General features: G+C 40.9%; 1 protein-coding gene across 1 annotated transcript in view; it reads left to right on the top strand.

The window, feature by feature from the left end:
* efl1 (elongation factor like GTPase 1) overlaps positions 1-17,174 on the top strand; it is a 310,425-nt gene that overhangs the window by 28,760 nt on the left and 264,491 nt on the right. The window contains exons 8-11 of the mRNA XM_049602819.1: positions 5,566-5,645; positions 8,311-8,447; positions 8,553-8,675; positions 9,629-9,728. Coding sequence (XP_049458776.1) covers positions 5,566-5,645; positions 8,311-8,447; positions 8,553-8,675; positions 9,629-9,728 — 440 coding nt within the window. The remainder of the gene's footprint in view (positions 1-5,565; positions 5,646-8,310; positions 8,448-8,552; positions 8,676-9,628; positions 9,729-17,174) is intronic.

Raw genomic sequence — 17,174 nt, 5'->3', positions numbered from 1 at the left:
ATACTGTCAGATCAGAAGGCAGAGTCGGCTGTGCCTGTGAAGCGACAGTCCACCATGCAGTCACCAGAGACTTACTTCACCGGCTGCACAATTAATGGAACCGTGCTGATAAATGTGTATAAGTAAGTGCCTGGCGCACCTTGTTTGCATTACATAGCAACGGTGACAGTGGAGTCCTGAGGGAACTATTTTTGTTGGCGGAAGACAAAGAAAATGCTTAAATTATCTATTTTGTCCTCATTTTTCAACATTTCTTAATTGGCCTTGCTTATTTAACTGTTGAACTGTTGTATAGCGGCCTGCGGCCTCGTGCCTACGACCGAATCACAGCCGTGACGATATCACAGTACAACATCACTCCCTCTCATGTGATATTGCTTAAATATTCTTTGGCATATGACATTTGCTGCTTTTGTCCTCATGTACGCTTTCAGCATAGTCCTACGCACTGTTTTATAAATGAGACCCCTGGCCTGTCTGTGATGTTGAACGTAGAAGACAGAGTAGTTGTGCGCACATCTAATCATGCTTAGGTCAGGTGCTGGATAATAGGGGTCCATGCACAGATCTTTCTGTGATGTTGAACGTGACACACCAAATTAAAAAACAAAAACAATTATAGGTGCTGCGCAGCGAAGGGTCGGGTCCTGTTATTTTTAGGCAATTCTGAGCAACAAGCAGAAGAATTGGAAGACATTTAGGAATTTAGCAACACAATCTGCCTTCTGCATCAGCTGAGGCTTTAACACTCAACCTCTGAGACTAAGAATCAATTTCTGTCTCACTGAGCTAATTAGTCAGTGACAATTCATGTGTAGCTTCACAAATTGACTAAGCCAGACATGCAGGTTTAGCAGCTGTCCATGCATGGAAAAGCAGATTTCAAACCACTGTAAAAAATTCAGTTAACGAAACAAAAATCTGAAAATACACATATTGCATCTAGACAGCATGGAGATGTTGGTAATTTGTTTGTAACAATGATTGATTTGCTCTATAAGTGAAAACTGATGTTTAAAATTTCAATTTTTACATTGACTCTAATTGTTCACATTAGAGCAACATTCAAAATGCGGTCAAAAATTCAGTTTTTGAGATAAAATTCTGAAATTTGCCACACATCATCTACCATGACTCTAGAATTTTGTCAAGTTAGTTCTGTGGCTGATGCGGCTGTGTCAGCAGATGAGTATGTGCTGCTCCATAAGGGTGGTTTGAGAGAGCGCACGCCCAGCCATGATGATGTTGGCTGGGGTGGGAGCAGTCGCGGTGCTGTGGCGGCTGACCAGAGGCGTTCTAGGAAGCCTGGTTCATTTAAATTTGAGCCAAACCCCCGAAGCAGTTTTGACAGCAGTGAAAATTGTAATTATTGTCATGAGAGAGTCCATTGGAAGGCCGATTGCCTGGTGTTGCAGTCTAAACATAGAGGAGGAAACTCTAATCTTAAGCCTGCAGCGGCTGTTGCACCTGTGGTTACTGGCGGTGTTTCTGAGCTGGTTTCTGTGGTTTCTCCTGTCTGTGATCCGGATGTTTTGGAGGCATACGCTCCTTTCATTAGGAGTGGGTTTGTGTCACTTGTGGGTAGTGATGTTAAAGTCATGGTTACCATCTTGAGAGACATGGGGGCCTTTGACTCCTTTATGGTCGAGTCAGTGCTGCCTTTGTCCGCGGAGACTGACAGTGGTGACTTTGTCCTCAGTCGCAGGATCGGGATGACTGTTCTACCCGTTCCTTTGCATAAAGTGGTGCTTGATTGTGAGCAGGGTGCAGGGTGAGGTAACTGTGGGGGTGCGGCTGGCGTTGCCTATTGAGGAGGGTTCATTTTATTTTGGACAAATGTCTGGCTGGTAAGAGAGTTTGGGCTGACATCCCTCCCTCACCTGTTGTTACCCCTGTCCGATTGATGATGTTTCTGACATGAGCTCCAGTGAGGTGTGTGGTTACGCGTGCAATGAGTAAGGCTGAGCCGGAGTTATCTGACGAGAAGCTTGGTGACGCTGATTTCGAGGCTCTGTCTTTGTCCGATTTTCCACTGTCTGCGCCACAAGGTGAGTTGTTGCAGGAGCAGTTGGATGATTCCTCTCTTAAAGAAATATTTGACCGGCTTCGGAGATAAACAGTGCAGCCAGTGGCTACTTTTTTGTTGTTTCAGAAATGGGTTGCTGTGGGTGGTGATTGTGTGGGGGATGCTGTTGTTCAGTTGGTTGTGCCGGCTAAATTTCGTCTCCTTCTCCTGAAAGTTGCCCACGATGAGAGTGGACACTTCGGGGTCAGGAAAACGAATCTAAACATCCTGAAACATTTCTTTTGGCCATGCGTAAAAAGAGATGTTGTGACGTACATTAAAACCTGTCATGTGTGCCAATTAATGGGCATGCTGAATCAGCGTGTAAAGTCTGCTCCTTTGCAACCCATCCCTGCTGTAAGTGGACCATTTGAGTATTTGATTGTGGACTGTGTCGGTCTGTTGGCACCTGCTAAATCTGGTTGCAAGTAACTGCTCACGGTTATGTGCCAAAGTACCAGGTAACCGGCTGCATAACCATTAAGGTCCATCACTACTAAAGCAGTGGTGAAGGAGTTGTCCCAGTTCATCTCGGTTTTCGGCATCCCGAAAGTTATTCAAAATGATCAAGGGTCAAATTTTTCTTACCATATGTTTGCTTAAGTGTTGAAGTAGCTGCGTGCATAAAGCATAATCAATCGTTGGCTTATCACACGCAGAGCCAGGGTGCGTTGGAGAGGTTCCATCAGACCCTCAAGTCTCTCCTGCGTGCGTATTGCACCGAGCTGGGCAGAGACTGGGAGGAGGGGCTCCCCTGGCTGATGCTGGCTGCGCGGGAAGCCATACAAGAGAGCACTGGTTCCAGTCCAAACAAGCTGGTTTTCGGGCATGTTGTGAGAGGCCCTTTGGCTGTGCTAAAAGATAACTGGGTGGAGGCTGAGCTGCCAAAAAACTTGATTGATTTTGTTAACGGGTTTCGACATCGCTTGTTTGTAGCGATGTGGTATGACACATGATAAGTTGCAGTTGTCTCAGAGTAAGATGAAGAAACTTTATGATCGGCGTACGGAGCGCCGGGAGTTCAGTCCTGGAGACCAAGTCTTGGCATTGATGCCTACTGTGGGTCGCCCTTTCAGGCCAAGTACACTGGTCCGTATACTGTCACTGAGGAACTTTCAGACTTGAATTATTTCATTGCGACACTAGGTCGGAATAAATCTAAACAGCTGTGTCATGTCAATCTTTTTAATATTGGTATATTAGTATTTTTCTGTGATTTTAGTTAAGTTATTTTTTTTGCTGGGGTAAACGTGAGTTGGTTCAGCGGGTTGTCATGCTGTCTGTGATGACGTAATTGGTGACATGTTGTTGTGTTGTCTTCTCCCGAGGTAAACAGCTGATCGATTCATTATCCTTATTGCGAGCACCTGGGACCGGTTCGTGGACGGATATAAACAGTGCTGGCTGACGCCGCGCTCTCACTTTCTCTCAACTCCTCGCCAGGGCCCTTACTTTTGTTTGGCTTTTCTTTTAGGTTATCTCCACAACACCACACCTTGCGTGCTCCACACATCCACATGTACATTACTGATCACACTGACTAACACAGCCTATACCTATATTGTGTTTATTTACGTTGCTTTATTTAAATAAATATACTTTTGTATTTGAGTTCGCGCTATGTCTTTCCATCTTTGTCATTGCCTTTGATCTGGGTTATGACACTAATAATAATAACAGTAGTAGCAAGCATCAGGCAGGACCACAGCAGCAGAGCAACCACAACCCATGATTCAGGTGTCCAGAGAAGAAGCGAAGTTAGTAACTTGCAGTAATGTCACTAAGCATGTTAATATGCTACCAATAGCATTTAGCTAAGAACTCTACTGTTCTAAGCTGCTAGTATAGCTGCAGACTTGTAGTTTTGTTTTTTTTTTTTTTATAAAAAAAAAAAAAGATATTAAAGGTCATTCACTGGTAATATTCTGTGGTTGGAAAATTAAATTAAATAAAATAGATTTGAAACTTCTTCTGATTCCATCGGTCGACCCAAGTGTTGGGATTCCGTTGGTCGGCCCAAGTATTGAAATTTAAAATGACTGCAAATTGAAATGTCTTACTACATAAACAAGCCATATATATTATTAATAAGGCTGGGTACAATGATCAGACTAATTCACTATATTTTCATTCATCTTCTAACCGCTTCATCCTCTTGAGGGTCGCGGGGGGGCTGGAGCCTATCCCAGCTACATCGGGCGAGAGGCAGGGTACACCCTGGACAGGTTGCCAGACTATCGCAGGGCTGACACATAGAGACAAACAACCATTCACGCTCACATTCACACCTATGGACAATTTAGAGTCTCCAATTAACCTAGTCCCCAATCTTTGGACTGTGGGAGGAAGCCGGAGTGCCCGGAGAGATCCCACGCTGACACGGGGAGAACATGCAAACTCCGCACAGAAGGGCTCCCACGCCCGGGATCGAACCGGCAACCCTCTTGCTGTGAGGCGAGAGTGCTAACCACCACACCACCGTGCCGCCTCACTATATTTTGAAATCCCCAAACCAAACCATGAAATTTAATGATTTGGTATATAAAAAAATGCAATTAATGTTCAAAGCAAAGACAATGTCACTCCCAGACTTTGTACAGAGTTTTTTTTTTTTCGCCCAGGAGAGCAAATACCATTTGAGATGTATTTGTAGGTTTACTGTCCAAAAGGTTAAAAAAACCAAAGTTTTCTATTTCTATTTACTATTATTATTTCTATTGTTGGGTTAAATTGTGGTACAATGCCAATATAAATTTAAAAATGTGTAAATCATTTTTGGTTCTCTAAAGAATGGGTTTCAAAGCTATTTTGGGGGTTAAAAGTGTATGTTTTTTTTTTTCTTGTAGGGTAGCTTAAGTTGAGGAGAATGAGGGCAGACCACATGTAGGCTTCTTCTTTTGCCTGAACCTTTTCAGTTTCTACTTCATACATACAGTTGATTTGTTTAAACTGTTTGTATGGATTGTACGTATTGCATTTTGTTTGATGACTGAATTAAAATACTACTACTACTAGCCAATGAGATGGAGGGTAGGACAGGTCAGGGCTTCACGATCCCAGGAAAAAAAAAAAAAAAGTTTTGACAGAGGGGAGGCTATCAGCATTGTAACCTATGTCACTGCTTTTTTCTAACTGCTGGAAAAAACACGGATGGATTCACCCAAAGAGTAACTAAACCCCAGGATTTTGGCTTAATTGCCGCCTCTCTGGAATGAGGAAAAAAGTATCAACATGGGCAAGGCTGGGAGGAGGGTGAGGACACATCCAGTCACTCCTTTGTTAAGGACAACATCAGTAAAATGTCCAAACAACAAAAAGCAAACACACACACTGAACAAGATAATAGAATGGCTGTATCATATCTATAGGTATAAAGTGTTGCATCACAGTGGCCTTGAAATCTAAGATATGTAATAGACTGAAATCAAGGGCTCAAACTCATGTTTCTTTCCTTACCTCTTAAATTCATTCTGTTTTCTTTGTCTCCCTCTCTGCTATAGGCCAAAGGAAAGAAGCAACTGTTTGTGCAGCTTGTGTTGGATAACATTTGGAGTTTATATGATGCTGTTGTCACAAGGAGGTGGGTTAAAGACAAAACCCTGAAACACTTTATGTTTAAAAACCACAAGCAGTATTGCTGTCTTAATTGACTGAATTCTCTGTTGTTATGGATTGTTTGAAACATGAAGATATATGGTAGTACATTAATGGGGTAACAATCATATACCTCTTCTCAGAAAGCAGGGAAGTACAATGACAAATAAATACTAGATGATGATAATGATACTGATGGACAATGCATAGATGTTGGCACATGAGAAGTAGTGCCTAAGTTGTAAAATCATATTCCAGGACAGGGAATGCAGATTTTAGATTAAAATGTTGAAATGGTGGAAAAAAACAGAGGGAAAGGTAGAATGAAAGGGAAAAATGGAACAGTAAGAATCAATTACCACAAATATGTTCCTGCAACATTACAACCAGGTGCTTTTGAATGTCTTTGCACATTGACTAGTATTTCAAACAGCTGTTGATATCAAAATGATATCAATTTATTTCAGTGCCACATTTAGCAGATCCGCTTACAGGGTTGAGTTAAATCCTTGTGAAATTTTGTGACAAACAAATTAACCAGTGGCAACATTCTTGAAATGCTGACCTTATTAGGGAACAGAGAGCCACAGAATCCAAAACAAAGGAAGGTATCATCAGTCCCTCCAGAAAATTGCGATTTTTGCAATTGCAATAATTAACACAAATTCAACGTAAGTCCACAATATTTGCGAGGGCTTGCAAGTCCCGCGATTTTTCTCCGTTTTCTGGCTGACCAGAAGTTGTCGCGCGTCGACATCATTTGAAACGTCATCAGAGGCGTCATCAGATGCACTAATGGCATTGCAGTATGGAGAAACACCCTGTATTGACATAAGAATTTGCACTTTTTAAATACATACAATATGTGTTTACAGAAGATGTAGTTTACATGTTGTACAGTCACATTGTCTGATTTGAGAGCAACAATATTCACTCAGGATTTTTTGCAACATTATTGGAGTCCATGTTTTGGAAACTAATTAAATAAAACTAAAGAAGAGAACTATAAAAAACATTTGCAGCTATTTTTGTGATATTCGGTATGATTATTATAGCAAGTGATTACATGACTTATTTTTTGGAGGTAGTAATTTAAAAAAAACAAAACAAAACAAAACATTATTTTCTCCTTTTGTCATTCGCAGCAATTTTTGTCATTTGCCACAATTTCCCGCAAAAACCCCCCACATAAAAACGTCGCAATTTTCATCGCAAGTTTTGACACAATTGGCTGCAAATTCAAAGGTTTTTGGTCGCATGATCCTGGAGGGACTGTATAATAGTCTATTAGCTGTGTTTTACCATCCACGCTCTACTAAAGACATTTGGTTGGATTTCTAGTGTGCTAGTGTAACGTGTGGATGGGGCATGGACAGATGATGACTCGACGATATCATTTTCTGGCATTTACTTTCTCCTGCAGAAGAAAATATGGCACATTAATTGCCTTCTAGTCACCTGTTTCTAAAGTTCTGCTCCCCCAGCGATGTAAAATGGCACTGTCAAACTACATTTTCTCCTTTAAGTCCAAGTACAACAATTTGACACTACATTATATACACATAATTATCCAAGAGCTATTACAATTTACTGGAAAACACTTAATTCAAGTCAACATTGACACCTGGTGGGCAAAGTATATAAGTGCATGTGGGGTGAAAAATGAACAGAGACAGCGAAAATGATTACATTAAATAAACAAAAACATACCTGCAGAAGACAACATGGCACATTAATTGCCTTTTGGACACATATCTCTGCACCTTGAAACACACAGGATAACAGCATTTCACACCAGAAATTGGGTGTTATAAGCTGCAGTGCCATGTTAGTCACATGATGCAAGGCGGCTTACTGAAATACAAATGGCAGTAAAAATGAAAACGTCTACAAAATGTATATTAGCCGTCAACACAACACAAAACAGCTGCTAACATGACAGTTAAACTGTTAACAATATCCTCCAAAGATTACAACATAATCTGCTCCATTTACAGAGTAAATAATAAAGTAGTGCAGCAGCATTTTACAATGCCACTTAGCACCAGCAATGCAAAACGGCACTGTGAAGCGCAGACAGAAGGAGCTACAGAAACCCAGGAGGTACAGAAGAGCCAATGTGCAGCAAGCTAATTTCCACATCAAACATTAGAAATAACAGTAAATAGAAATAACTCGTAGAGATAAAAGTCACAAATACTTTTATCTCTACGAGTGCACCTTTAACTCTGTCACATTGGCACATCAGCTAGCTTGGAGAGACTGACTAGTGCTAGCTTATCAACCTGGCATATTTCCCATAAATGTGGCCATTGTCACACTATGGGTCATGCTAACTTTGCACTTGCCACATCAGTTGTAAAGGTTTAGGTAAATGAGGACTTGTGCAAAGCAACCAATTTAAGTGTATAGGTTGCACTAGCCACAGTGGCCACATTTAAGGGAATGCCAGGTTGATAAACCAGACTTAAAGTCTCAGCCCTTCAAACTCACTCAGTTGCTTAAGCTTGGATCATATTCTGCAATGACCCTTTTTGGTGGTCATGATATTTCCACAAAATAGCTGTAATAAAAAGGTACATGTCAGATTGTGTTACCCTCTATGCCTTGTGGTCTGTCTGTAAAGACGTCTAATCTGTTTCTGTGACTAGAGACAAGGAGAAGGTGGAGAAGGTAGTGGCATCACTGGGGGTAAAGGTGATGGCCAGGGACTCTCGTCACTCCGATCCCAAAGTCCTCCTCTCTGCCATCTGTAGCCAGTGGTTACCTGTGTCCCAGGCTGTCCTCTGTATCCTTTGTCTTGTGTCTTTATCCATTATCACATCCTGTGCTTGTTTTGGTGCTTTAGATGTTTGTGCATTTGGTCCCAAGTGTTCTTTAACACAGACTGCAGCAATGGTGTGTGAGAAACTTCCTAGTCCTGTAGACATAACTGCAGAGAGGGTGGAGAAACTGATGAGTGTCGGAGCACGGCGATTTGACTCGTTACCAGAACAGACACAAGAGCTGAAAAGAGGTACACACACACACACACACACACACACACACACACACACAAACCAGATCTGTAGTACTGAATTAATGCCGACCTCAATTTTTATGTCCTTTTGGGTCAATGACAATATAATACAAAATCCCCTTTTTTAATATCAGCATTTTATAAACAGTCAGGTCTGGAGAGATTCAGGCATCACTAAAATGAAACATGAGGTCCTCAAAAACTGGTGAGTGGAAAGGGTCTATAAGAAGTTTCTTATTTACTGATTTAGACACCTTTATTGTTTTTAGGGCCCAGCACTAATGGCTGTGGGAAGCCCTATTAAAATATTGAAAATTATTATGAGGGCCCAAGCACCAAGTGGTGCGAGGACCTTCTGATGGAGTTTTTGTGGGCATGACCAACTGGTAGAATGACCTGCGGTAGACCCAGAACATGCTGGAGGCATTATATATCTCATCTGAACTGGGAACTTATCAGTGTCTCCAGGAGGAGCTGAAAAATATTGCTGGGGAGAGGGACGTTTGAAATGCCTTGCTTAGCCTGTTTGTTTGGTCAGCAGATAAGTTCATACAGTTTTATTTTTCAGTTTTATTTTTATTTCAGTTTTATTTTAGATTTTTCATTTTAGATTTAGATTTACATTTACAGCAACTTTAAATTTTCTTACAGGACTGTATCAATTGTGTGCTGATGAGCACACAAGATAGAAGATGTTTTGGAAGTTCAAATATGGACACACCACTGATTGTCATGAACTGTTTTGCACAATGCTGTTAGTCCTGTGTGTGAAAAAGGAAAATATAAATTACTGTGTGACTGTCTCGTGTCGTCTAAAGTGAATGCTGTTTGAATTAAGTATTTCATTCCCTTTTTGCCTTGGTAAAGCCTTGGTTTTGACATTTTGGCTTTTAGCTCGCTCTTGTGCAGTGATTTTAGATGTGTGTTTGCTTCCTATTTTTCCTTACCAGCATTCCTCCAGTGTTCAAGGGGGGAAGACGCTCCACTCATCGTGTTTGTGTCAAAGATGTTTGCTGTAGACACCAAGGCCTTGCCCCAGAACAGACAAAGGTAAGGTGTGTGTGTGTGTGTGTGTGTGTGTGTGTGTGTGTGTGTGTGTGTGTGTGTGTGTGTGTGTGTGTGTGTGTGTGTGGCTGCAGTCCTGTTCTAACCTAATGCCCAGTAGATATGTCTTATATGTCATGTTTTAATTTATACATTTAATAAGACCTTCCACACAAACTAAAGGCTATGAAAGTTGTAAAAATGTGACAGAATGTCACAGACACATGATAAGTCCTATAATGCCAATAAATTCACAAAGGAGTAAGCTATTGAAATTACAACCTTGATGTGTGCATATTAATGCTATAGGTCACTGGTAAATATGTGAAAAAATATGTAAAAGAGATTTGCTGAGGGCTTTTCCACAAACTAACAGCTTTGAAAGTTGTAAATGATGTCAAAGACACACCTGACGGGGTTTCACGTCTATATATCTATGAATGAGCAAGCTACTGACAAGATGACAAGGCGTAATTCTTTTTTTTTTTTTTATATATATATATAAATTCAGTGAATTCAATGCACTTTCGTAGTTTTCATCTTGCAAAGTATAGCAGGTTACTAGCTAGCTAGTTACTACAGCCAACACTAGCTGTAAATTTTTCCTTCAGTGTGAGCCTCAGCTGTTAACACAAGTTCATCAAAAAGAAGACAGTTTTTATTTTACTTTATTGGTTCTCCCAGAGCAGGTAGGGAATCTCACTGTGAGCTTGAAAGCAACAATTAATGAACTTGATAGTATGTTGCCTACTTGCTAGCCAGCTGAAATGAACATATAGCACCAGTTTTCTTTATATGACAACAATACCAACATGACCAATGATCCTGCAGCAGTAACAGGGACCTCCCCCAGCTTCTTTGAATGGCCAGTGGACATAAGATCAGAAAATGAAAGTGCATAGCCAGAGAGAAAATACAGAGACATTATATGCTGATTGCTCTAATAGCACTGGTGTTTTTATGAATGTGCTCTTTAACACTGAACACCCCACTGCATGGCACTCAGCCATAACAATGCCTAGAACAACACCTGTAAATCCTTTTCTGGCAGCATCTGACACTCACACTCAGTATTACTTGTGTATTTAACTCTTCATGCGCGAAAGGGGCAATCTAATCTGATCTGTTTCTTGTGGATGATATGATAGACCACTAGGTGTACATTTGGCAATGACTCACACAAGTGGCAGAATTTTGGCTTGGCAAGAACTTCGGATACATACCTGCCAATGATGTCCAAGTCTCTGACATTCCAAAGCTCTGACTGTTTCCATGCCTTCACTGGGTATGATGCAATATTTCCATTTGCAACCAGGGGAAAGAAGACAGCTGGAATGCTGATGAAATGGCAAAAGAGGCCTTAATGACTGTGTCAAAGCCTCCAAAAAGCATTCCAGAGGAGGTCATTTCCATAGTGGAGTCCTTTACAATCCTCTTCTATGATCTCGCCAGCAGCCAATTCAACATTGTTCAAGCTCATCTTGAGTTGTTCACAAAAAAAGACAGACATATTTAAAATCACACAATATTCTGCTGTATTTGTGTTTTGAACTTATTAACCTTATATTTATTAATTGATCAGCTCCCAGTCTGTCAGTGAGAGGCAGATTCCCCTCATTCGCTACGGTGAGCTGGGAAGTAAAATCAATGAATCAATAAATACAGTCACTGTTGACTTCTTCCCGTGGCACTGACATGAAAAGTATTTTGGTTTAGTAAATGTTTGTTGTCAGTCAGCCTGCTGAAGGCAGTTTGGCCAGCCACTGTCCTCTCAGCTCTGCTCTTGACATACGGCTGCTTCTCTGTACAGAAGGTATTTCTCAGTGTCAAGGAAGGATCCTCAAATGGCCGGATTTGAAGGACAGTACGTCATCGACCCCCGCTGAAGGACTGTTCTAATGTCAAGGATCCTTCCGAGTTTCACAAAGGACTGAGCCCTCCTTTCTGAGAAATTCGAAGGTTGCATGTGTGGATCCTCCACGGCAGGCCTGGAATTTCGTCATTTTAGGGGCAAGGCCACTTGGCCTTTCGTGTTGTCAATTTTTTGAGGGCACAAGGGCCAAAAGCTAGGGCAGCAAGGCCATAAAATAAAAATGATTTTAAGTCCACGTCCATAATGAATTCAATTTAAGGACTAAGGATGTATACCTATCTGTGAAATGAATAAATAAAACAAGCTCAAGTAATAATAATGAGTATAATAAGTAATAATGTGATTTATTTAATAGCACTAATAAACCTACATATATATATATATATATATATATATATATATGTACAGTACAGGCCAAAAGTTTGGACACACCTTCTCATTCAATGCGTTTTCTTTATTTTCATGACTATTTACATTGTAGATTCTCACTGAAGGCATCAAAACTATGAATGAACACATGTGGAGTTATGTACTTAACAAAAAAGGTGAAATAACTGAAAACATGTTTTATATTCTAGTTTCTTCAAAATAGCCACCCTTTGCTCTGATTACTGCTTTGCACACTCTTGGCATTCTCTCCATGAGCTTCAAGAGGTAGTCACCTGAAATGGTTTCCACTTCACAGGTGCGCCTTATCAGGGTTAATTAGTGGAATTTCTTGCTTTATCAATGGGGTTGGGACCATCAGTTGTGTTGTGCAGAAGTCAGGTTAATACACAGCCGACAGCCCTATTGGACAACTGTTAAAATTCATATTATGGCAAGAACCAATCAGCTAACTAAAGAAAAACGAGTGGCCATCATTACTTTAAGAAATGAAGGTCAGTCAGTCCGGAAAATTGCAAAAACTTTAAATGTGTCCCCAAGTGGAGTCGAAAAAACCATCAAACACTACAACGAAACTGGCACACACGAGGACCGACCCAGGAAAGGAAGACCAAGAGTCACCTCTGCTTCTGAGGATAAGTTCATCCGAGTCACCAGCCTCAGAAATGGCAAGTTAACAGCAGCTCAGATCAGAGACCAGATGAAAGCCACACAGAGTTCTAGCAGCAGACCCATCTCTAGAACAACTGTTAAGAGGAGACTGCGCGAATCAGGCCTTCATGGTCAAATAGCTGCTAGGAAACCACTGCTAAGGAGAGGCAACAAGCAGAAGAGATTTGTTTGGGCCAAGAAACACAAGGAATGGACATTAGACCAGTGGAAATCTGTGCTTTGGTCTGATGAGTCCAAATTTGAGATCTTTGGTTCCAACCGCCGTGTCTTTGTGAGACGCAGAAAAGGTGAACGGATGGATTCCACATGCCTGGTTCCCACTGTGAAGCATGGAGGAGGAGGTGTGATGGTGTGGGGGTGTTTTGCTGGTGACACTGTTGGGAATTTATTCAAAATTGAAGGCACACTGAACCAGCATGGCTACCACAGCATCCTGCAGCGACATGCCATCCCATCCGGTTTGCGTTTAGTTGGACGAATGACCCCAAACACACCTCCAGGCTGTGTAAGGGCTATTTGACCAAGAAGGAGAGTGATGGAGTGCTGCGGCAGATGACCTGGCCTCCACAGTCACCGGACCTGAACCCAATCGAGATGGTTTGGGGTGAGCTGGACCGCAGAGTGAAGGCAAAGGGGCCAACAAGTGCTAAACACCTCTGGGAACTCCTTCAAGACTGTTGGAAAACCATTTCAGGTGACTACCTCTTGAAGCTCATGGAGAGAATGCCAAGAGTGTGCAAAGCAGTAATCAGAGCAAAGTGTGGCTATTTTGAAGAAACTAGAATATAAAACATGTTTTCAGTTATTTCACCTTTTTTTGTTAAGTACATAACTCCACATGTGTTCATTCACAGTTTTGATGCCTTCAGTGAGAATCTACAATGTAAATAGTCATGAAAATAAAGAAAACGCATTGAATGAGAAGGTGTGTCCAAACTTTTGGCCTGTACTGTATATATATGTATATATGTATATACAGTACAGGCCAAAATATAACTTACTTAAACGTCTGTGTCATCATTCAACGCCAAAACTAGTGTTTAGCTATCTGTTACTCTGTGCAGTCACGCATACGCAGTGGACAGAATAACAAATGAAATGGCCAAGGATAAAAATCATTGCCTTCTCATGTTTAGGGTATGGAGATAATCATTTTGCCACTATTTCTGAATGCGATGAAAAATATTCAGAATTGCTTGCAGATGGCTAAATCAACTCTGCGTCAAACTTTTCTGCCATATGGACAAAGAGCAAGTTTCATTTTTATCATGACTTCTAAGCATGCCATGTTGTTAATGTTCATTATACATTTGTAGACCTGCAGGGCAGTGCAGTGTTCACAGATTTACAGCGAGAACTCCTTTGATAACAAGTAGGGATGCGTAGTATATATCGGGCCGATAAATTATCAGCTGATAACGGTACATTTTTTTAGAATTATGCATCATTCTGATAATCAAAACTATAGCTGATAAATAGTGCCAATAATATGAAGCCAGGCTGCTTTCATTGACCTAACGAGGGTAGCATCTACGCACCCGACATAGTGGGTAGTTGTACATGTACCTTTAAACTTGGTTTGCAAGCTGCCAGTAAACACAGAGAAGAAGAACAACAACTGCAGCACACTGTCTACAGGGCAATACATGTTGCGGTGTGGACATCTGTCGCAGAGGAAGACAACAGGATTGTGCCGAGGGTCTGATGTCCGATCACCTGACACAGGTTAGACACAGCACTTAAGGACTGTGTGTGAGGTGAATCAATTTTGTTGAGTTAGCAAGAGTGATGTCAGGTTGATTTGGTTTGGTCAGAGCTATGGAATAATAAATAATTCATATTTTCGCACTACAGCTTAGCCTTTCTTACCCTTAGGTGCACATGCAGGTTATACACTTATTTTTAAAATACAAAAATGTGAAGTTTTCGGTTATTGTATTGGTTATCGGCTATGAGAAGCAGGTAATTATCAGTTATTAGTATCTGTTGAAAGAATCCATATCATTGCATCCCTAATAACAAGAATCTTCTCCATCATGACAACTAAAAGTTGTTTGAGAGCTATATACATTTTGCCTTAAACTTATGGCCCATTCTCCATTTACATACAAAAATAGATGTCTGTTGCAAACAATGCAAATGTCACTGCTATCATACTTCCATTTGTCATTTTGTCAGCCAACAGATGACAGTAGAGGACGGAGTCAAAAGTTTCCCACAACAACAAATGAGGCCGCAGTGCAGGAGGTCATAATATTGTACTTTTAAACAGAGGCAGTGTTGTCGACAGAGGTGGTCTGTGTGGCCATTATTTACATCGCAACTCATGGACGGATAATTCTTTCCTATTATCAGTTCGCTATGTTCTGCCATTATTTAAATTTCTTTGTCGTCTCCTACTGTTGTATCTCGCTTTAACTATGTTACTTTGCCTCCATGATATCCGATGGTTCTGCAATGTTTTGTCCATATGTGTAAGCTTTCAGAGAATATGCAAAAATAGGGGTGAAACTATGGACAGAAGGCTCTGTTTGTCTTCATATCTAACATTGTATAAATAAGCTCTGAGGCCCTGATCACGCAGAGAGAGTTTTTCAGGTTGCAAAATGCAAGGCGTACCATCTTTATTTATTATTTTTTAATTGAATGCCACTAGTAGAAAAGTAGTTGTTAGGCCTTGTTATTGTTGCCAGGCAACCACCCCATCACCTCCTTACCCTAACCCAGAGCTGCAGAATAGAGTGTGCCAGTAAACCCGGAACTCCGTTAGCGCTTTTAGCACCTCCGGTTCTCTCGTCTAAAAGTCAATACGTTTTTTGAATGGGATTTTGGTAAAATGCCTCAAATAAGGTCTGTGGTTAACAAAAGCTTAGGCGAGTTTCAGGTTTTGTTCTACGACATAAAACACGTCAGTAAATACCCTACTTGTGAATTTTGAAGCTTTTACGTGTCGTAAAAACGGTGGTTGCTAACAAGTTGCTCAATACGACTACAAACCCTGTCGGGGACATTAAATGTCATCACCCCCGAACAGGCGAGAGTGCTGGCAGTCTGCCATTACAGCTTCTTATTTAGCTTAAACAGTCCGATTTCCCCATTATACAATGTTTTTAAAATAAAGCGGACGGAATCAGTTGAAAGCTTAGTGGCGGTGACGTAAAGAGTCATGTGACTGTGGAGTAGTCATGTAGTCTGTTAAAGCCTAACGTTAGCTTTTTACCTCTGGCGATTGCATTTAAGCTTCAAATGTGGTATGAAAGGTGTTCATATGTGAAGATTACCTCGCTGAACAAAACCTGTAAATATCATAAACTTGTGTTAGCCACAGAGTTTATTTTCTGACATAATCCAAAACGCAATGCAAAAATCACATTCACTTTCTCTTCTGGGAACCAGCGCGATGCTGAACTTCTGGGTTTTGACGTCAGCCCTGGCACACTATAGACAAATTATGATTATTATTCATATTATTATTATGAATTATCCATTCAAGGGCTCTGCCCTAACCTTCCTGTGTATCCAACTAGCATTTATTTTGGCTAGCTAAAACTACTCACTTGTTTTTACAGTAATTAGTTTCTAGTTCCTAAAATGGACAGGCAGAGGGTACTTGTTGTAGCTCTGGTTGAGTGTGAGAGGCTGTTAGTGAATAGTTTGTTGGGCACAGGGAAACAGAGATCTGTGTGAGTACATGAGACCCTAAAAAAAGATGGTGGATCATGGGGAGTACCACCAGTTTCTCCTCTATTGTTTACCAACTGTTAACTTGTTGTTATAACCACCACAGAGGGCCTGCCTCTCAAATCATCTGACTGGACAATGGGAAAAAAGTGAAGATGACGTGGAGTGTTGTTTTGCTCTGAGTTGAACTTTTTTCAACTCAGTTCAGAGCACTGCGGAAAAAAGGCTAGGGGCCTAAAACAGAAACACAAGTCGAGTAGCAATGCAAAAACAGCGAGCCAAGAGCTTCATTCTCAATAAAAACAATTACAGTGAGCAGCCTCCAGCTGCTAAAACACTTTATGTGTGATCAGGGACCTACTGTGGTATAAATGTGAATATCAATGCTCACTGCTTACATTTCCATACAGTCAAGCCAGAGTGGAAAATATCAAAATCCTTTGATGGTAAAAAAAAAAAGTGGTGATGTTTATTTTGAAAACTGCTTTTATTTCAAAACATTGTTGTATTTTCCAGCACACTTTTTTCCTCCCTTTTCACAACATTAAAAAGGTCTGCTTGTGGTTGCAATCGTCCAGCTTCAGTATTTGGTAACTTCATAACCACAATGGGCAAGGCCAAAAATCAAGTCCTGGCATTCCCATTATTACCAGTGAGCAACTGATTTGACCTCTCAAGGAAAAGAGCAGTGACTTTACTGTGTTCTGAGGGGAAGCATGAAGCTTTGGATGCTCCACATAGTGATGTATTTATTTAAATGCTTGACTAAAAAAAACCCCAAAACAATGATAACATTCACATTTGCATGATCTGCTTTAGGTTTGTTGTCTCTCTAGTTT

The sequence above is a fragment of the Epinephelus fuscoguttatus genome, linkage group LG2 (assembly GCF_011397635.1).
Source record: "Epinephelus fuscoguttatus linkage group LG2, E.fuscoguttatus.final_Chr_v1".
Classification (NCBI taxonomy): domain Eukaryota; kingdom Metazoa; phylum Chordata; class Actinopteri; order Perciformes; family Serranidae; genus Epinephelus; species Epinephelus fuscoguttatus.
This window is presented reverse-complemented; position numbering and strand designations above follow the sequence as displayed.